General features: G+C 44.3%; 1 protein-coding gene across 1 annotated transcript in view; it reads left to right on the forward strand.

Annotated features, from left to right (window-relative positions):
- Positions 1 to 22,403, forward strand: part of casd1 (CAS1 domain containing 1) — a 179,347-nt gene that overhangs the window by 70,944 nt on the left and 86,000 nt on the right. Inside the window, exon 3 of the mRNA XM_072509039.1 lies at positions 14,520 to 14,616. Coding sequence (XP_072365140.1) covers positions 14,520 to 14,616 — 97 coding nt within the window. The remainder of the gene's footprint in view (positions 1 to 14,519; positions 14,617 to 22,403) is intronic.

The following is a 22,403-nucleotide window of genomic DNA, read 5'->3' on the forward strand; positions in this document are numbered from 1 at the left end:
CGCCCACCCCTACACAGTCTACCACCATCACCACCACTCGGCTGCCTCGGGACTTGGCACCGGCAGCCTCCCCAGTGATCATTACCCCCGCCCCTACACCGTCTCCCTCTCCGTCGGCTCAGCGGGATGAAGAAGAAGACGACACGCTCCTGGAGTCAAAGGTCTCGACACCCGAACCCACATCACAGCCGGGACTGAGGCGATCACGGTGGAAGATTAAAGCTCCTGTTAAACTCCATCTGTGAGTCCACTTCACCCCCGCTCGACTTCTTTTTAACAGGGGGTGAATGTGATGAACCACGTTCCATTGTTACTTGTTGTTGCTTCTATTGGCTCTGCCTGTGGCTCCGCCCCTCGGGCTTTGTATATAGTTGGCTGATCTGTGGCCCTGCCCCCAGTGAGGGATCAACAGCAGGCAGGCACACATCTGTGTATTAAAGCCACAATTTAGTTCTATAACTCGCTTTGTCTATTATTGATGGTCCATCACATAATCACCTCCAGAATCCTCATAAATCGCTAAGATCATCGACAACACCCCCTCAACAAGAAGGGGGCGGTGTAACCGGAAATGTCAGGAAAACCTTGTTTGCAAAATCCATACCTGCACATACCTAAAGGCCTCCCTCTGTGGAATCCCAAACGTCTCTGCTATCTCCTCCAAGCTAGCATGCTATAGAGTTAAGCAGTCTCACAACCAGATCGCTGTCTTAAGACATTTCAGCGTTGGTGAACTGAGGGGAGTGGAATTGTATAGAACCACCTCGGGCTGTATGATTTACTTGAATGTATACAGTGAATATTGCATATATCACAATTTTACTGAAGCACCTCAGAATGCAATTTGACCTATGCAGACAATTAAAATACCCTTTTCACCATTTGTAATGACCACTTTGAAATTGTTTCTTTGACTGTATTGAAGCACATCAGTGTGCAACATGATGTCTGTAGAAAACCTAAATATTATTGCACTGTGTGAGATGGCCACTTTGAAAAGCTTGTAATGTTCTTCCAGTTATTTTAAGAATGAAGTATATTTTTGAAAAAAAATCTCAGAACCAAAAGATCTGCCATATCTAGTTGTGAATCATAGAATGGAATCCTATTGAAGTTGACTGTTAAGAGTGTCATTTTGAGTACAGATTGTTCTTGTAAGCTTTCTCCTATTTTATTGTTTTACTGGTGACTGTTGAGGGTTCTGATCATGTGCATGCTTGGGTGGGGTTTTTCACTCTACAAGAGGGTGACTTGTGAGCAAGATCTGTTTTATTAGTGCTCCTGTTTTCATAGTTATTACTGTTGCAACATTCTGCTGAGTTAATGCTATTGTTAAACTTTGTTATTTATTTATGTAAAGAAGTTCCTTTTAAACAATGCGTTCGACTACCTACTTTGTGGTTAGTTATCACATCTTTTTGGCAACGAGGAGAAAGCAGCAAGAAAAGAAAATGTTTTTCATTGTTCAGCATGGCAACACGATGTTGCATTCAGTGAGGAGCTAGTTTTTATCGTGGGATTATTTGACGGAATTTCAAGTTAGCAGCACCATATCTGTGTTCGGTTGGGGGGGGTGGTGTCAATGAGTTCAGTGGGAGAAGCAAGGACTGGGCTGAATACATGGGGATTGCAGCATTTCATTTTAGCAAATGGAATAGAAGATTAAGCAAAACAGCGCTTGATTCTCCTTCATGTACGGCGAAGACTTAAGTTCTTGATGAACCTGGCCACACCACAGAAACCAGGAGAGATTTCATTTGCCGATTTAGTTGCTCTGGTCCAGAATCGCCATAACCTGCGTCTCTCGGTGATTATGCAAATTTCATAGCCATTTTTGAAAACCAGATCAATCGGTAGCAAGAATTACACCAGCTTTCAGAATGCTGATTTTGGAGCTGTTATAGAATCATAGAATTTACAGTGCCGAAGGAGGCCATTCGGCCCATCGAGTCTGCGCTGGTCCTTCGAAAGAGCACCCCACTTAAGCCCTCACCTTCACTCTATCCCCAGAAGCCCCATCTAACCTTTTTGGACACTAATGGGCCATTTATCCTGGCCAATCCACCTAACCATATCTTTGGACTGTGGGAGGTAACCGGAGCACCCGCAGGAAACCCACACCGACACAAGGAGCAAGTGCAAACTCCACACAGACGAGTCACCCGAAGCCAGATTTGAACCCAGACCCCTGGTGCTGTGAGGCAGCAGTGCTAACTACTGTGCCACCATGCCGCTTTGTGTGGTACTACTGTGAAGTTGTATGTAGATCCTCAGGCTACTTGCCTTTTCAAGCCTGGGACAGTGCCCTATGCCATGAGAAAGAAAGTGGAGGAGTCGTCAAAAAGGGTTCTAAGGCTTGGAATCATTGAGCGTATTCAGTTTTCTCATTGGGAAGCTCCAGTCATGCCTGTCCTTAAAAATGATAGTGCAGTGCGCATATGTGGTGACTACAAGCTATAGAAGATATGCTCAAGAGACTGGTCTGCAGCATTAATGAGGACATCATTTAGCTTTTAAGAAGGTTCTAGAAATTTTCAGGCCTTGGAAATGGCTGCCAGTAATGCTTAAAATATTCAGAGGGCTAATGTTGATGCCCGGGAGGGGGTGTTGCATGAAATGAAGACTGGTTGCAAGTAAAAAGTGAAAGCAGTGATGTTTTAGTTCTATGCAGATTATTGCAAATTTTTGGATGCTATTTGTCACCGGTAAAACGAGGAGCTTTTAGCAAAGAAATGCAGGGGTGCGAAGAGCAAAGTTAAGGCTGAGCTAGAAAATTTAAATTCAAAGCAGCCTCAATCAACTGTACATCATTTAGACAGCTCAGAGCAGGCAGAGGAGCAAGCTTACAGCATGTTCAAAGTGAATAAGGCATGAGCAGAGCCGATTTTACTACAGTGGTGTTCGATGGTAAGAAAATCAAGATGGACTTGGACACAGTAGCCTCTGTGTCCATAATTAGTGAAGACACTTACAAGTCGACGTGGAACTCTTAACTTTTAGAGCGCCAGCCCTTACCCTGGGAGACATTAATCTTCAGATGTACACCAAGTCCATACCTTTGCTTAGGGCGTTGGAAATACATATTGCGTATAATAGTCAAGGAGCAAAGGCAGGCCTCCTTGTAGTCAAAAGTATGGGGCCGAGTTTGCTAAGGGCGTGACTGGCTCAGCAAAATTCCATTGAACTGGGGCGAGATCAAGCACATGAGAGGGCTTAAAAATGATAGTGCAGTGTGCATATGTGGTGACTACAAGTTCACCATTAACTGGGTTTCCAAGTTAGATACTTATCCATTACTTAGGGTGGGAGATTTGTTTGCAACTCTTGCAGGAGGAAGAAGTTTTCAAAACTAGTCATGAGCCAGGCATATCAACAACTTGCTAGAGGAACATTTGAAGCAGTGTGTGACCATTAACAGACAAAGGGTTGTTCAAGTACAATTGTTTGGTTTTTGGCGTATCCTCCAGTCTAGCCAGGTTGTATGTTTTGTAACTTAATATGGATCTGGATGGGGAACAAGGTGAAATCCTCTTTGGCATGTCAGATAAAGCAGAAGATGGTGCCATCAGCACCACTTCATCCTTGGGGAACTGGCCTGATATCCATGATCCAGACTACATGTGGACTTTGCGGGACCTTTCATGAACCACATGGTTTTGGTTGTCATAGATGCGCATTCAAAATGGTTGGAAGTACATACTATGAGTAATATTACAACTCCTGTGTCAATAGAGAAGCTATGTCAAATTTTTGCAGCTCATGATCTACCAGATTAGCTTGTTTTGGACAATAGCACTACATTTACAATGAAATATTTCAAGAATTCATGCAAAAGAATGGTGTACACCCTGTGTATACTGCGCTGTTTCATCTGGCTTTGAATGGTTTGGAGGAGCGAGCTGTTCAAACTCTGAAGGAGGGATTGAAGAGAATGGCATGTGATATTTTGAATACAAGGCTCTCGAGATTTTATTCCAATCTCGCATCATGCCACAATTCACAACTGGGCTCTCTCCAGCTGAATTGTTGTGAGGTGGAAGGCCGGACGTCTCATCTGGATCTGCTTCATCCAGTTTTCAGAGGAAAAGTGAGCAGGAGATGAGAGAAACAGAGACAGGACTACCGTACCAAAGAGAGGTAGTTCAAACCGGATGATCAGGTTTGCACTAGGAACTTTGATACTAACCGGAGGTTACTGGGAATAATTTTAAACCAAAGTGATCCAGTATCTTGGGGCGTGAGACTGAAACCGAGTTGTTCGCAAATACCAAGACCATATACTTGATTGTTATTTCCACATTCCAATTTAGATACTTTGATTTTCATTTCAATTTTCTATTTACCGTCTAAAAATTGTGTTCAAAGTAACTTCCAAAATGTCGAACATTTTTACTCTATATATCTTGAGCAGTGATTGTGATCAGCAATCATAACCAAGATTAAGGAATTTAATTTACCTTTTCATATTACACTTTTGATTTGGCTCATAGCACTCATTTGATTTTAAACTCCATATTGAAACTACTTTTGCAAAATCATAATTTAGGGAACACAACATATCCACACAAATTCTTTATTAGACACACAAACCCATTCCTTCATGAAAGCTCCCCAAATTCACACATCATCTCATTCAATCTTAACAAGTAAAACTGAAGTGGACTTCCGGTGGCGGCTCTGAAGGAGTAAGTCGCACATTTGGTGGCTCCCGCTCGGGTCAGACTTTTGGACCTTTTCCCCCGATTTCGTACCGGACTTGAACTGTAAAACTGAAGACAGGCAATTGTGTACTGAATTCCCACATCGGTGCATGGAGAGAAGGACTAGAAGTGCTCGTAAAGGCAGAAATAGAAAGACAGAAGGCTTGGCTGAAGCTGCAGTAGCAGACAGCATGGCGGAGGACCGGACCTCCTGGTTTGTCGACCCAGCGGTCAACGGAGCAGCTGTTGCAAGTCATTCAGGAAGGCTTTGCGAAGTAGAAATGGGACTGCGTGGACCCGATAAAAGAGTCGATTGAGCGGCTGGAGCTTAGATTGGACACCCAAGATCGGGCGATCCAGAAGGTGGAGAAGACGCTGGCTGAGCAGGGGGAACATCAAACTGCAGTGGCGTTGGAGGTGGGGATGCTGAGAGACCAGCAGAAGAAGCTCCTGGAGAAGGTGGAGGACCTAGAGAATAGGTCCCGCTGGCAGAACTTGAGAATCGTTGGGCTCCCAGAGGGGTCCGAAGGAGCGGACGATGGGGCTTACATCGCAGATATATTTGAGAAGCTGCTGGGCGATGGGGCATTCTTCCGACTCTTGGAGGTGGGCAGGGCTCACAGAGCACTCGCGAGGAAGCCGCGAACCGGGAAGACCCCCCGAGGGCAATGGTGGTGAGATTCCACAGGTACTCCGATAAGGAGCGCATTCTACAGTGGGCCAAGCAGACACGGAGCTGTAAGTGAGACAATACCAGGACCTGAGTATAGAGGTGGCCTGGAGAAGAGCAGGCTTCAACCAGATTAGGTCGATCGAAAAAGGTGAAGTTCGGACTGTTGTATCCAGCCCGTCTCTGGGTCACGTACGAGGAGCAGCACTTTTATTTCGAGTCACCTGAGGAAGTGCTGGACTTCGTGAAAAGGAAAGGACTGGTGGTGAACTGAGAACTTTTGAACCTTTGCTGCAACGTTCATGGGTTTTTTTTTGTTTTCTTTTTGTTTCTCTGTTCTTTTTTTAAAAAAAAAAAAGTTTCTTGTTTTTTGTTTTGTGGAAGCTGTTTGTAATGCCTTCTGTATTGGTTTGGGACCAGTGGCAGAGCTGAGTGAGTTAAGGCTTCCATTTGCACTGTTGGGGGATGGAGGTGTACTTGTTTAGATTTTGGTGTTTTTCTGTCGGGCAATTGTGTGGGGATTGTTTGATGTTGGAGTATGTTTGTATGAGGGGTGGGGGAGGGAACAATAGGTGGGAGACTATCCGGCCCCAGGGATGGGGGCCACCAAGCTAGCTGGGCAGGCTAGCTCACGGAAGCGCAGTAGGGGGGGGGGGGGGGGGGGGGGTGCATGTGTTCGGTTTATCATAGGGGTTGGGTTACAGAGTGTTGTTACGAGGGGGGGGAAATGTTCTGCTGACGAGGGAGGGGACTTGGCCCAAGGGACAGCGAGGAGGTTGGAGGTGGAGGCTGCCTGGGGACGGGCGGTGGAGGTGCGGCGCATGGGTTGGAGGTGGGCCCAAAAAAGGGGATGGCTGATTGGTGAAGGAGGGGGCAATGAGCCCCCCAACTAGGCTGATCACCTGGAATGTTTGAGGGCTAAATGGGCCGGTCAAGAGGGCACTTGTGTTCGCGCATCTTAGGGGACTGAAGGCGGACGTGGTAATGTTGCAGGAGACGCACCTTCGAGTAATTGACCAGATTAGATTGAGGAAAGGCTGGGTAAGTCAGATATTTCACAAGGGACTGGATTCAAAGACTAGAGGGGTCGCGATCCTGATCAATAAGTGGGTGGTATTTGAGGCGGGTAGAATAGTTTTGGATGTGGGAGGTCGGTACATTATGGTCAGTGGGAAACTGGAGGGGGTGCAGGTGGTATTAGTAAATGTGTATGCGTCAAATTGGGATGATGTGGAGTTTATAAAGAGGATGCTGGGGAAGATACCGGACCTGGACACTCACAGGTTGATCATGGGAGGGGAAGTCAACACCGTTATTGACCCTGGCTTGGACCGGTCGAGCTCGAAAATGGACAGGGTGCCAGCAATGGCAAAGGAGCTAAAAGGGTTCATAGAGCAGATGGGGAGGGTGGATCCATGGAGATTTGGGCAGCCGAGGGTGACTCCTTCTACTCGCACGTGCCTAAGTGTACTCCCGGATCGATTTCATTATTCTGAGCAGGGCCTTACTGACGGGGGTGGTGGTCACTGGGTACTCGGCGATCACAATCTGACCATGCTCTGCACTGGGTTGACCTGCAGGTTAGTAAAGACAGTAACCAGCGCCCGCACTGGAGATTAGATGTGCGACTTTTGGCTGACGAAGGGGTGTGCGAGCGGCTGAGGAAATGTATTCAGAACTACCTGCAGGTCAACGACACGGGGGAAATTTCAGCAGCGATGGTCTGGGAAGCACTGAAGGCGGTGGTCAGAGGGGAGCTGATCTCGATACGGGCCCATAGGGAGAAGGTGGACAGGGCAGAGACGGACCGACTGGTTAAGGAGATACTACAGATCGATAGGAGGTATGCGGAGACCCCAGAGGCAGGGCTTTTAAGGGAACGGCGGAGGCTACAGGTGGAGTTCGGCTTGTTATACGCAGGGAACAGCTGAGAAAGGCGAGGGGGGGGGGGGGGGGGGGATCTATGGGTATGGAGAGAGGCCAGCAGAATGCTTGCACAGCAGCTTAGAAAGAGGGAGGCAGCCAGGAAAATTGGGAAAGTAAAGGATGGGGGCGGGAACCTGGTTGGAGACTCAGCAGGGGTGAATAAGGCGTTTAGGGATTTCTACAGTAGGCTGTATAGGTCGGAACCCTCTACGAGGCGGGAGGGGATGAGACACTTGGGGGGCCTGAATTTGCCAAAGGTGGACGGGGAGCTGGTAGAAGGGCTGGGGGCCCCGATCGGGTTGGAAGAGATAGTGGAGGATCTGAAGGCCATGGAGCGGGTCAAGCCCTGGGGCCGGACGGGTACCCGGTGGAGATTTACAAAACGTTCTCTGGGATATTGGGGCCGGTGTTGTTGAGGATGTTCAATGAGGCAAGGGAAAGAGGGGTGCTGCTCCCTGATGATGTCACAGGCCACGATTTCGCTTATTCTGAAGCGGGACAAGAACCTGGAGCTGTATGGGTCCTACAGGCCGATATCCCTGTTGAATGTGGACACCAAACTGCTGGCCAAAATTTTGTCCTCCAGGATTGAGGATTGCGTTCCGGACGTTATTGGGGAGGACCAGACAGGGTTTGTTAAGGGAAAGCAGTTGGTGGCCAACGTAAGAAGGTTGTTAAATGTGATCATGATGGCCCCGGAAGGTAGGGAGGTGGAGGTAGTGATCGCAATGGATGCAAAAAAAAGGCCTTTGATCGGGTAGAATGGGACTATCTGTGGGAGGTACTGGGACGGTTTGTATTTGGGCGGGGCTTTATTGACTGGGTCAGGTTGCTGTATCAGGCTCCTGTGGCAAGTGTGCGGATGAATAGGACAACATCGGACATTTTTAGACTGCACCGGGGGACGAGACAGGGATGCCCCCTCTCCCCACTGTTGTTCGCGCTAGCTATAGAGGTGTTGGCAATTGCTCTGAGAGCCTTAAGGGGCTGGTCCGGTGGGGGGGTGGAGCACAGAGTCTCGCTCTATGCAGACGACCTGCTTCTGTATGTATCGGACCCATTAGAGGGGATGGAGGAAATCATGAGGATTCTAGGGGAATTTGGCCGGTTTTCAGTGTATAAGCTAAATATGGGGGAAAGTGAGATGTTTGCGGTCCAGGCGAGGGGACAGGAGAGTCGATTGGGGGAGCTGCCATTTAGAATAGTAGGGGAAAGCTTCAAGTACCTCGGCATTCAAGTAGCATGGGAATGGACCAGCTGCATAAATTAAATCTGGCCCGGCTAGTAGACCAAATGAAGGACCATTTTCGGAGATGGGGCGCGCTCCCGTTGTCATTAGCTGGGAGAGTGCAGATGGTGAAGATGACGGTCCTCCCGAGATTCCTGTTCGTGTTTCAATGTCTCCCCATCTTTATTCCGCGCTCCTTTTTTAAACGGGTCAACAAAGTGATCTCTGGCTTTGTTTGGGCGGGCAAGACCCCACGGGTAAGGAAGGTAATGCTTGAGCGGAGTCGGGGAGAGGGTGGGCTGGCGCTGCCAAATTTTAGTAACTATTACTGGGCGGCGAATATAGCCATGATCAACAAGTGGGTGGTGGGGGGGGGTAGTCGGCATGGGAGCGTATGGAGGCGGCTTCATGCAAGGGCACCAGTTTGGGGGCGTTGGTAAATGCGCCTCTGCCATTCCCGCCGGCATGGTACTCCACCAGCCCCGTGGTGGTGGCGGCCCTGAGAGTCTGGGGGCAATGGAGGAGACATATGGGAGCATAGGGAGCATCGGTCTGGCCCCCAATCTGTAATAATCACCGGTTTGCCCCGGGAAGTATGGATGGGAGGTTCCGGATATGGCGGAGAGCAGGTATTGAGAGGATGAGGGATATGAATGAAAATGAAATGAAAATCGCTTATTGTCACAAGTAGGCTTCAATGAAGTTACTGTGAAAAGCCCCTAGTCGCCACATTCCGGCGCCTGTTCGGGGAGGCTGTTACGGGAATTGAACCGTGCTGCTGGCTTGCCTTGGGTCTGCTTTCAAAGCCAGCGATTTAGCCCACATGACAGTGGCCCGGATGAGCAGATTCTTTGGGGTGGAAGACAGGTGTGCAAAATGTGCGGGAGGACTAGCGAACCATGTCCACATGTTTTGGGAATGTCCTAAGCTTAGGGGATTTTGCACAGTAAGAAGTCTTACAACACCAGGTTAAAGTCCAACAGGTTTGTTTCGATGTCACTAGCTTTCGGAGCGCTGCTCCTTCCTCAGGTGAATGAAGAGGTCTGTTCCAGAAACACATATATAGACAAATTCAAAGATGCCAAACAATGCTTGGAATGCGAGCATTAGCAGGTGATTAAATCTTTACAGATCCAGAGATGGGGAAAATTTAAAGTAAATGTAAAGATTTAATCACCTGCTAATGCTCGCATTCCAAGCATTGTTTGGCATCTTTGAATTTGTCTATATATGTGTTTCTGGAACAGACCTCTTCATTCACCTGAGGAAGGAGCAGCGCTCCGAAAGCTAGTGACATCGAAACAAACCTGTTGGACTTTAACCTGGTGTTGTAAGACTTCTTACTGTGCTCACCCCAGTCCAACGCCGGCATCTCCACATTAGGGGATTTTGGCAGAGGTTTGCAGATGTCATGTCCACGGTGTTAAAAACAGGGGTGGCGCTGAGTCCAGAGGTGGCAATTTATGGGATGTCGGAAGAACCGGGAATCCAGGAGGAGAAAGAAGTAGACGTTCTGGCCTTTGCTTCCCTGGTAGCCCGGAGACTGTTACGATTAGCTTGGAGGGACTCAAAGCCCCCGAAGTCGGAGAGCTAGAATATAGAACATAGAACATAGAACAATACAGCGCAGTACAGGCCCTTCGGCCCACGATGTTGCACCGAAACAAAAGCCATCTAACCTACACTATGCCATTATCATCCATATGTTTATCCAATAAACTTTTAAATGCCCTCAATGTTGGCGAGTTCACTACTGTAGCAGGTAGGGCATTCCACGGCCTCACTACTCTTTGCGTAAAGAACCTACCTCTGACCTCTGTCCTATATCTATTACCCCTCAGTTTAAAGTTATGTCCCCTCGTGCCAGCCATATCCATCCGCGGGAGAAGGCTCTCACTGTCCACTCTATCCAAACCCCTGATCATTTTGTATGCCTCTATTAAGTCTCCTCTTAACCTTCTTCTCTCCAACGAAAAAAACCTCAAGTCCATCAGCCTTTCCTCATAAGATTTTCCCTCCATACCAGGGAACATCCTGGTAAATCTCCTCTGCACCCGCTCCAAAGCCTCCACGTCCTTCCTATAATGCGGTGACCAGAACTGTACGCAATACTCCAAATGCGGCCGTACCAGAGTTCTGTACAGCTGCAACATGACCTCCCGACTCCGGAACTCAATCCCTCTACCAATAAAGGCCAACACTCCATAGGCCTTCTTCACAACCCTATCAACCTGGGTGGCAACTTTCAGGGATCTATGTACATGGACACCTAGATCCCTCTGCTCATCCACACTTTCAAGAACTTTACCATTAGCCAAATATTCCGCATTCCTGTTATTCCTACCTATCGGACATGGCTAGCTTTCTCTGTTTGGAGAAAATCAAGTTTGCCTTGAGAGTGTCACTGTTAGGGTTCACCTGGAGGTGGCAACCGTTCGTCAACTTCTTCGCGGAAAATTAATCGTCAGCAGAAAGGCGGGGGGGGGGGAATAGTTTAGCTTGGTGTAGGGGGTTAATAAAGGTGGGACCTGGAAGGGAGGGAGACGGCTTTTGCACTATGTTGTAGTATCATGTACATTGTTTATTGTGTTGTTATACTAAAAAATACCTCTAAAATGTTTATTTAAAAAAAACAATTAAAACTGAAATAAAAATAGAATATTCAAAGGAAATGGTTTAAAACAATAGTTTTCATCTTTCTTGAAAACTGTAATTCAAACTCCAAGAAAAAGGTGCATTCTCAAGAATATATAAAAAATAAGTTTAACACTCTTTCGCAGCCACAGGGGACAGTTGAAGTTAAAACAAAGTGTAAAGCCATTGCACCCGAATCACCTCTGTCCCACCAGAACAAAGCAGTTACTTTAGTAGCTCCTCTATCATTTTATCCTTCTCAACTCCACCTATTTCAAAATACACTTGCATACACACATTCGACAAGCAACTTTAAAACAAGAGACTTGGCTCAATGACATGGACACTAGACACAAACTCACAGACAAGGTAAATGCCACAGACACTGTCACACACAGATAGCAACTTAGTCAAGTTTTCCTTTACAACTCCGCTGCCAGCAGCTCTGAATGATTTGAAGTCTACAAAGTACCTTTTAACCTTGCATTCAATAAAACCAATCATTCATTACCCCATATCGGACATTTTGATTCAAATATGCATTCAGAATACAGTAATTTGAACTTTTCTCGAAATTGTTAATTGGCTTTTCCAAACTCATCTGCCATTTCTCCCCAATCGATATCTCCGTTCTCACCGTCATCTTTATCTGTCTCTTGAACCCCAAAGGTGCACATCATACCCCTTTGGACAGAGATAGAGACCTTAACTTGTCTATCTCCCTCTGACACTTATTTCTGTTAATTCATTCTCACACTGACTTCTTGTAAAACACATTAAGACATGCATATTTCTTTTTCCAGGGTGATTCTCTGACTATTCCAATATCACTTTCTCAGTTTCAACAATCTCTCACATCTCTTACCTCCCTCCTTAACACAAACGGTCCTTCCAGGAGCTTATTGTCACTGGCCATCCTCCACAAGATGGTTTGAATAGCCTTTCCCTACTTCTAGACCTAGACAACGGCACTGGAGGCAAACTCCCATCCGGTAAAGTCATGCACAGGAGAAGCACTGAGCATGCCTCAAGGCTGACTATACAGTTGACTCCTGTCTATTGAAAGTCTTCATCTATTCTTACTTTGATGGGTCCCAGACCTCTGCTTAGGCAATCCCAGAACACCAAACTCAATGTCCAGACCGCACCACGGCTCAGCACGGTCTACGTACCACACTTGGTCAACCCTGTTGAATACAGCCCCTCCCCCTGACCAAGGGACGGCAAATGTTGTACCTCGATCAACTAATGTTTCGGACAAAGCACTCAAGCATTCGAATTATTGTACAACAAATCTTTACTATTGTACTCTACCAAGTTACCACAAAAATATCAAAACTCTATTCTACAGAAGATATCAAATCTCATGGCTTGGACCTAAAATGTACCCGTTAAGAGACAAAGTGATAAGTTTCCCTCTGGTGGTATCTAATGCCCTCTCTGGGTCCCAGACCCAGGGCACTGCTTTTTACGATAGTTATTCCTGCAGGTTATCGCTCCAGAAGCTCCTTTTGTGTCTCTTCCTTATACAGATCTTGCTCATGCTTCCAGTTACATACTCTCAGGACAAGCACTAATCAATCACTGTCCTATCGTCACAATTGCTCGGGAATCTATCTCTCTCGGGTTGTATTTCTCGCAGGAGCACTGTATAGTGGTCTGGTTCAATCACTCTCTGTCCAAGGCATACCAACAGTCACTGTCCACTCAGCTCCTGTTTTCACTCCCTGGCTTCTTTGCTGCAGATCACAGCAATTTATGCTGATGTAGAGTTAGCCTTTTTAACCATCAGGCTTTGGTGGTGCTTTCACGGATACCCTTCAGGCTACAGAACTATATCGCTCTTCTTTCACTGTCCCCAGGCTGAAATCCTGGAACTCCTTTCCTTTTTAAAGAATTAATTTAGAGTACCCAGTTCATTTTTTCTAATTAAGGGGCAATTTAGCGTGGCCAATCCACCTACCCTGCACATTTTTGGGTTGTGGGGACACAACTCTCATAAACACGGGGAGAATGTGCAAACTCCACACAGACGGGGAACTCCTTTCCTAATAGTACTGATAATTGTACCAACATTGACTGAAGCAGTTCAAGAAGGTGGAGCACCACCACCACCTCGAGAGCGAAAAGGAGTGGGCAATAAATGCTGGCCTAGCCAATGACACACTCATCCCATTAACAAAGTTAAAATAAAATGTTGATGCTATTACGTTCCCATACCAGACCCCAACAGTGATTTGGATACTGGATCAAAACCTTAATATTTTTGTCTATTTTGTATGAATGTGCGGAAAGAATACTTTGCTTCAGGACTGATTGTGCAAAGATATGGGAATTGGGTATTTTAAAACACAATTTTCACACAATATCAAACTCTTTAACATCACACCCGAAAATAGCTTCCAATTACCTCTACTACTAAATACAATACCCTTAAATACTACCTCTATTTCCAATTAAACGACAAGAAAGGAAAAACATACAGCTCTCAATCCATCCTACATCCCACTGGCACAGAGTAATATTTGCTTTCCAGAAGTGATTTGGCTCCTGTTAGAACCCCTGCAGACTCAGGCTGGATGTCTTCAAAAAGCTGTTTCAACTGGTTTGTTTCAACTTCCTCTTTGTCCTCTCATAAGTCTGCACAGCTTTAAATACTATTATTCATCTTTGTTTACTATCCTACAGTGAGGTTAAAAGACTTTACTTGTGGTCTAAAGGGTAGCCAGATCAAAACTCAACTCAAAATCGTTCCCAAAATTTCTGAATACTGTAACTCCACCCAGCAATGACCCAAGCTGAAAACAAATTAACTCCCCAGGCTGAAAACACATTAACTCTCCAGAGGCTCCTCCTAGTCAAACAACAGTGCATTAGCCCAGGGTTTTTACTCTGGTCAAATTCACCTCTGGTTCCTAAAAGCTTTCTGGTCTTGCGAAACAAAATAATTTTAAAACCATGGCTACTGCAGTTAAATACACTCTAACCCCTGGCTTTTAACCCTTAAATTGCCAAATGTTTATAATCCAATATATCTAAAATCCTGCATTCGTCACCATGCTGTTTGCATGTTTTGGTCTTTTGCAATTTCCTAATTTAATTTAACCAATATCTACTATCTATTTTTATGGCTACACTTATTTCTGTAAAATGCTACCCATTAAGTAGATGGGCAACATTCAAATGGCGTCAGTTAAGATGCCAAATGATTCTCATTCTCTCTATGGATTCAATTGTTTTGCCATTTTCAATCATGATCTAGATTCCCTTTGTTCACTTCTTGCATCTTTCTTTCTTTCCAGTTGTGGTTAGTGAATGTCTGCTTAACAGATTTCTTGTTATTCTGTGATCATCTCTCTAGGTGGAGATACCTGTGAATGGCTCCTATCTAGTGGTCGGTTCCTTGGTGAAAATGTGTGGCAACCAAATGGCTGCATGATGCATAAATACAAAATCAGGCAAGTATTTTGAAATATTTCCTAAGAGTCACTACGGCGCATAAATGTATGTATTTGTGTGTGGATTGTAGCATTACTGCAAGTAAAGATGATGTAGCATCTTAGTTGTTCAACACGTTAATAGGGTGTGAAAATGATGTGACTTGAGATTCTCCATATTGTCCATTCAATTCTTTCATTCCACTTTTCTTTTTAAAACATTTTTCCAATTAAGGGGCAATTAACGTGGCCAGTCCACCTATCCTGCACCTATTGGGTTGTGGGGGTGAGACCCAAGCAGACACTGGGAGAATATGCAAACTCCACACAGTGACCTGGGGCTGTGATCAAACTCAGGGCCATGAGGCAACGGTGCTAACCACGGAGTGGCCAACTTGCTGCCCTTCATTCCATTTTTCTAATTGCAGAATATTTTAATCACTTTAGATTTATGCAGGAGCAGATATCTTGGACAAAGAGTTAAAGTTCTTTCTGCATAGAAATACTAATTTTAACAACCCCTTTATCTGATCAGATTGAAAGTTTACCTGTTCCTCCACAAGGCTTGCTCTTTCCCTTCTGTGGATTTGTATTTAAATATGTTTTCTGTTTTTGATAGTGGTTAGTTTTAAAAGTTGGGGATATTATAGGCGTGAACATTATTTCTTCACTGCAAACGTTATTTCTTTACTACAAAACCATGGCCTTCATTTCCAAGCTCCCCAGCATCAGATTTGGGTACCCCAAAGATGCACTAGGGAATCCCTTCTGAGGTTCATGTGAGGTTTGTACAGCAATTACCCAGAAATGCAAATTTCCCCTGGGCAATTGCCCTAACTAGGAACCATCCAACACTGCATGGACGCGCTGCCTGGATCTTGCCAGGCTAGAATGAGATGGTTGGGCGAGATAGGATCAAAGAGAAATTGTAATAAGTAATTGGGCACAGAGTGGCAATCTTGACACCGATTGTCACTCCGAGGAAGTTCAGATCCTATGTGTTTTTGTTTCTTCTTTTATCATTTGTAGAACATGCTTAAAAGTAACATACAAATGCAGTGAAGTGTAGCCTGTACTATTTAATTTAGTGGTGTTTTAATGATTTTACTGGTTCATTTATGTTGCTTGTAAAATATGATTCTGCTTCAAACAAATCAAACTGAGTGGTTTTAAGTTGACTTACCTCCAGTGCCCCTTCAGTATATTTGTTTTAAGTATGGCTATACTCTAAGGAAATGCAAACCTTCCCTGTGCAGTAAATTGCACAATGGAAGATTTCTAGTTCCCATTTTGCAAATTTACAAGCAAGTCTCCCAAATGTTACAAAGTGCGATTGACTTCAATGTGATTCCATCTGTGCTGGATGCCCAGTAAGACTCTATTGGACTCACGGTGAGAGCAATATTTGTACGTTCAGGTGTTCTCTGAAAGGCTGATTGGCCTGCAAATAATCAACTTTCTAGGCTTGTGAAGAACAGTCACTTAGGTGAATTATTAAAGGGTGATTGATGCTGGCAGGGCTATAAACCAGGTAATAATTAGTTTCAGAAAAGGAATGAGATAAGTTGGAAGAAAAAAACCTATTGACAGAAAAATAAACAGCATCACCTTATTGGGTCCAAATTTTTCAAGTTAGTCAAGGAAACCTATGTCACGGCAACAAACCCATGTATCAGCAGAAATTTCAATCAGATCATTGATACGTGACCTACCCTTCACAGATTCAGGCAACCAGTCTTTTTTAAGGAAGAAATAAGAGTGAGAAAGGCAGAGATATTTAAGGAAGAAATTCCAGAATTTAAAGCCTAGGCAGCTCGAGGCCCGGCCACAAGTGGTAAGAGTATTACTGAGATATCTTGACCGTTATAAGGGAGGCAGTGGTGTAGTGGCATTATTGCTCTAATAATAATCCACATACCAGAAGCATACTTTGTGGACCAGGGTTCGAATCACACGATGGTAGAGGATGAAATTTGAATTTAATTTTTTTTAAACTTGAATTAAAAGGTGATCATGAAATAGGTTTAAAAAAAAAAAAAAGCTGATTTGCCTACGTTGACATGGTAGCACAGTGGTTAGCACTGTTGCTTCACAGCTCCAGGGTCCCAGGTTCGATTTCCGGCTTGGGTCGCTGTCTGTGCAGAGTCTACATGTTCTACCCGCCTGCGTGGGTTTCCTCCGGGTGCTCCGGTTTCCTCCCACAGTCCAAAGATGTGCATGTTAGGTGAATTGGCCAAGCTAAATTGCCCTTAGTGTCCAAAAAGGTTGGATGGGGCTACTGGGTTATGGGGATAGGGTGGAGATGTGGGCATAAGTGGGGTGCTCTTTCCGATGGCTGGTGCAGACTCGATGGGCTAAATTGCCTCCTCCTGCACTGTAAATTCTATGACACTATCCATGGTTTCATGGCTGGAGGAAAACCGAGAATGTAGGTCTGTAAACACAGGTGATGTGTGAAATGGAATTTGATGGGAGTTCGGAAGCAGGCAGCAGAGTTTTGAGTTACCCCATGTTTATGGAGGTAGAACATGCAAACCTGGTCAGATGTGTGTGGGAATAGTTAAGTCTAGACATAAAGGCATGGATGTAAATTTCAGCTGGAGGTAAGGTGTGGTAGTGGTGGAGTCAGGCTATTTTCTGGAAATGGAATAAGACCTTGCCAGCAATAGTGTGGATTTGTGCTCAGATGCTCAATTCCTTTAAATAATGAAGTGAAATTTGAACTTCTCCAATCTAAAAGCATAATTTGTGAATATGGAGAGCTTTAGAAAATTATGACGAACGTGTCCACAATTTGCTCACCTGATTTCATACCACTGAAAACAATCAAGTCTTCGTTGTCTATCTTAAATCTCATTATTTTCTCCATTACAATTTTTAAATAATATTAAAGCTACTTAGTTTTACCCTTTCAATTAGATTTGGGTTCCCTTTTACAGCTAACATTTCATCCTTTTTCTGTGAAAACAAATACTAAGTTTTCATTTAGCATGTCTGCCCATTTCCTTATTGTCCACCTACATCTGTTTTTTTCTTAGTCCATATTTCTCAGTAGTGTTCGACACCCTGGGCGAGTGCACGGTCAAGTCCAGCCCCACCAATCTCAGAGTCCCAACATAAGTGAATTAACCAATAATTCATATATTTTCCTGAGATCTTTGACCCATGGCTGCTCCAATGACTTACAGATACCAGATTTGTAATTAAAACATTTTATTTATAATGAGAAGAGATAAACATGTAATGGTAATAATAAAACAACGGTCTGCTAATCTAATTACTCACCAACCACCATCCTACCCTCCACCCACACACACAAGACAGATGCACAGTGGGGTAGGGAAGGATCAAAATAATGAGGATTAAAAGGGCGTAAGAGATGAGTATCTTTGCTGCTGAGGATGTGGTCTTTGTAGGCGGCAATCTTGTCAGAACGCAAGGTGTTGAAAACCACTGGTTGGATCATTTGGTATCTGCCTTCAATTAGACCTCATGGGCTGCAGGAATTCCTCTGGAGAGTCACCTTCACTTGTACAGGCCTCCACCAGATTGACTCTCAGTCTCACTGAAATAATATTAGATTTCTCTATCTGAGACTTTACAGCAGGCTCTCCATCCACTATGCCTTTCAAATGCTTGTCTGGTCTTTGTGCAGGGTTTCCGGCTGCGGTATGAAGAGAGAGAGAGAAGAGCCTGGTTTTCAGGACATTTTAGGGTGCTCAGGAGATAGATATCAGACTGGGCTTTTCCCAGCCTTTCAAACAGAGGATTAAACTTTCACAGGCCTGGCTGGAGAGACTGCTTGCAGCATTTCAATCAAAAGCTACTTTGACAGGCTTAGGTGGAGAATGTTTTAATTGCCAGCCTTAACTAACAGAGTGTTTTAAACCTGCTGCTGTCCAGGTCTAAGAATTAAAATGGGGTCTGCGCTTCTTTTTCCCAAAAACCTCTGAAATGCTCTACCAATCAACTGAGAACTGAACCAGTCACGGAATTTCAGAAGCGTTGATTGGCTACTAGCCAAGTCAATCAAAATTGCACCACTGGACTATTTCAAATAGCCCACTGGACTGAGGGAGGTGCTTGGGTCAGTTCAAATAGCACCAGGGGTGTTTCAGTTCAAAACCAAAGTGTGCAGAATTGAAGCAGCTAGCAGAACAGAAATTAAAACGGGAATCAAGGGTCAGACAAAGATTTAAAAGAGGTTCCTTACAGTAGCACTTATGCTAATTTTGATATCCCTTGCAAGTTTTATTTCTCAAACATTCATGACCTCTCTCATTATTTATTTAATCCATTCTATTTATAACTGCACCAGCTTTTTGCTGTCTGTTACCTAATTTGTTGACCATGAGTATTTAACTATACAAATGGAGCCTCTTATCTTTAGGGCAGCACTGAATTTTTGTCATACCAAACACCACATTGAATTGCTCTTGCAGTTTGTAGGTTTCCCCAACAGGTAAAACCAGTTAATGTGTTCAGTTAATTTCTCATTCCTTCCAGTATTGCCTTAAATTTGAAACCTGGTTTGAGACATCCCTATTTGACACCTGTTTCTTTGGCCATCCTTAAATCTAGAAGGCTGACTCACTGTCAGTTCCAAAAGATATGGGCCCAGTTTTTGCTATAGTGGAGCATCTCAGTGCGCCACATTAGTTTTTCCCTCAGCCAGTTTCTAGAAGTAATAAAGTAAGAAATTGCAAGAGCAACAGGCTATCTAATAAATCTTGAACAATGGAAACAAGATTTAAGAATTAAAAAGCAATTAAGGAATTATTGAGAAGGAAATTAGGTTAATTAGTCAAATCTGATAAAGAAAGAGAATGAGGGAAAGAATTATTAAATTGAGAGTGAGAGAAAGTGACAAAGAAAAGTTGAGAAAAACATTGGGGAAAAACGCTATTTCGAGGTATGAGATGCCACTATTTCAGTTCCTGTTTTGAGCTTGAGAGAAATGAAATGAAATGAAAATCGCTTCTTGTCACAAGTAGGCTTCAAATGAATTTACTGTGAAAAGCCCCTAGTCGCCACATTCCGACGCCTGTTCGGGGAGGCTGGTACGAGAATTGAACCCTCACTGCTGACCTTGTTCTGCTTTACAAGCCAGCTGTTTAGCCCACTGTGCTAAACCAGCCCCGGGTGACGTGACATTGTAGACACAAATTTCCTTATTTAAAAAAGGGCTTGTGCTGCCTAACTTTCTGTGCATGCTCGTTTGACAATTAATGTATAAATGCTGTGATTTCTTGAAACTCATAGGGAAATTGAGGCGAGCTGCTATTCTCATAAGGCTAACAGACAAGTGATACTAAAACATCAATCTATTGGTGACAATTCATGGGTCATCTCTTCCTCACCACAAATTGCTGAATGGTTTGCACATTAACAGGACACCAAGCTCATGAAACTTCCCCTTATTCTGGCAGCAAATCTAGGCCGTTGTGAGAGAAAAACATTCAGACTGGGATTCGCTGGCCCGCTGATTCTCGGGCGCCCGCGGGTTCGCCGCCGCACCAGTCGGGGGCCTTTGAAAGCAGCCACCCCCAACGATTCTCCGGGCGTCGACGGGTCGAGTGCCCGCCGAGTTCGACCAAGTTGCCCCCGGCGTGGTCCCACCCGGTGGGACCTCGCAGTTCTGGCAGACTAGTTCCATGGGGGGCCTATGTTCCTCCACGCTGGGCTCCTGTAGGGCTCTGCCATATTGCCCGGCCGCTGGCGTGGGGATGGGAACCCACTCGCATGCGCAGACTTGTGCCGGCCATGGTGCACTGGTTTTCGGGCGCCGGAGCAGCGGACACCACTCCGGCAATGTACTAGCCCCCTAGGAAGGGGTGAATACCTGCCACATGAGGCCCGTTGATGCCGGAGTGGCTCGCGCCGCTTTTCACGCCGGCGTCAGAATTTGGCCACAGGATTGGAGAATCCCGGCCTCAGAATTTTTCCAGAAATTATTTGTCTTTATTACTTGCGTTATTCTTCTCCCAGTCACTCATTCAAAATGTTGTTGAAAAGGTGTAACCTGTGGAGGTACTGGCCATATCTTCCAGTCCTTCTGGAAGATTATAAGAATGATACATTTTCCAAAAAAGAGAAGATACATCTGCCAATTACAATCCAATTAGCCTGACGTCAATGGTGAGAAACGTTTGAGGCATTAATCTGGGACTGAATAATTGGCAGTTGGGATAAATATGGATTGATTTGTTTGGTTAACTTAGTTGATCCACCTTCTTTATCACTTATTAGAACTCAATACTGTAGTATGGTGTGTTTGTGGAATTTAATAATAAACTTTTATTGTCACAAGGATGAAATTACTGTGAAAAGCCCCTAGATGCCACATTCCGGCGCCTGTTCGGGTAAGCTGGTACGGGAATTGAACCCGCGCTGCTGGCCTTGTTCTGCATCACAAATCAGCTATCCAGCCCACTGAGCTAAACCAGCCATAAGGTTTTAATGAAATATCACATAAAAGACTTGCTGGCAAAATTGAAGCTCATGGGATTAAAGTAGCAGTGGTTTAGTAGATACCAAATTGTCTAAGGGGCAGAAATCAAAAGATACAATTCCTGAATTGAGAGCGTTTTGGAAGATTATGGTTAAAGGACATGTAGTTTGCTCATCTTTTAAAATATGGCTGTAAACGCTCAGGCCTTTTGGGCAGGTATTTCTTTTCTAATACTATTGACCTTCAGTGAGCTCAAGTTCTTGACTTATACCTAACTTTTCAAGAAATTTAGAAATATTATCATCCTTCATTGTGAAGACTGACACACCGGCCCAGATTTTACAAAAATAAAACAGTGAGGCTATCAGTATTGATGAAGTGTAAATAATTCAACAACTTCCAGTGTCCATTGGGAAGTTGATACCGTGTTCTCCTGTTGCTCCAGATGTTGTTGTCTATTGGCATTTTGCCGAGAAGCTTCAACATTGAGAGGTTTGGAAACGTGTGAAGTTGGGTACTTATGTGGAACCTACTAAACATGCAGAAATAGTTGGAGGCTTGTTCATTTCTGTGTAAATTGTTATAAGATTTAATTACAGCTAAACAATGTCGCTGACACTGAAAATTAACTTGTATCTAATTCATTCAGATTTTAATTATCGTTTTAGAACTTAAAATTAAATAAAAGCCTTTGTGTTTTTACTTTTTAATTCATCTTTCTCTTAATCCTATCTTTCTTTTCTCCTCTATATTTCATTCTGTAAATAATTTACCATTGAATTAACTATTCTAACTTGCGCATCCTGACTTTGCATGTCTCAGTAATGATTCTTCAATCTATTTTGTCATGGAGATGTCATTTGCCCTGTTTATACAGGACAGAAACCCTGTAGAGGGTGTTGTGCTATTTTGGAATACTGATCACTGCAGGTTGCAATGCAAAAGTCCATTGGAAGTCTGGGCAAAAGAAATGTAATAATCAGTTAGTACCCTTCATTCACTGCTGACCCCAAAATCCAAGCCAAATAAATAACTCAAAAGTTTGTTATTTCCTTGTTTTCATTTGCAACAATGCCCCATCTGCTTTTAAGGGAATACTGCCCTTTTATGTAATTGTCAAAGCTTGTATCTCTGAGATCCCTCTTGCTTTTTGCACTATTACATGCTCTAACTATTTAAGTTTACATTGTGTCTCACCTGTTTGGTCAACCATGGTAGTCTTATTTGGGAAGTAGAACTCTTTCCTGTTATGGGTACATACTGGTCCTGAATTGAGCCAAATTGATTTTTCTGTCACAGTCTCTGCCTCGTTTCTTTAAAGTTAGCCATACCAAAATCTAAGATCTTCGTAACTGTG

This window comes from Scyliorhinus torazame, chromosome 6, assembly GCF_047496885.1.
Source record: "Scyliorhinus torazame isolate Kashiwa2021f chromosome 6, sScyTor2.1, whole genome shotgun sequence".
Taxonomy (NCBI): domain Eukaryota; kingdom Metazoa; phylum Chordata; class Chondrichthyes; order Carcharhiniformes; family Scyliorhinidae; genus Scyliorhinus; species Scyliorhinus torazame.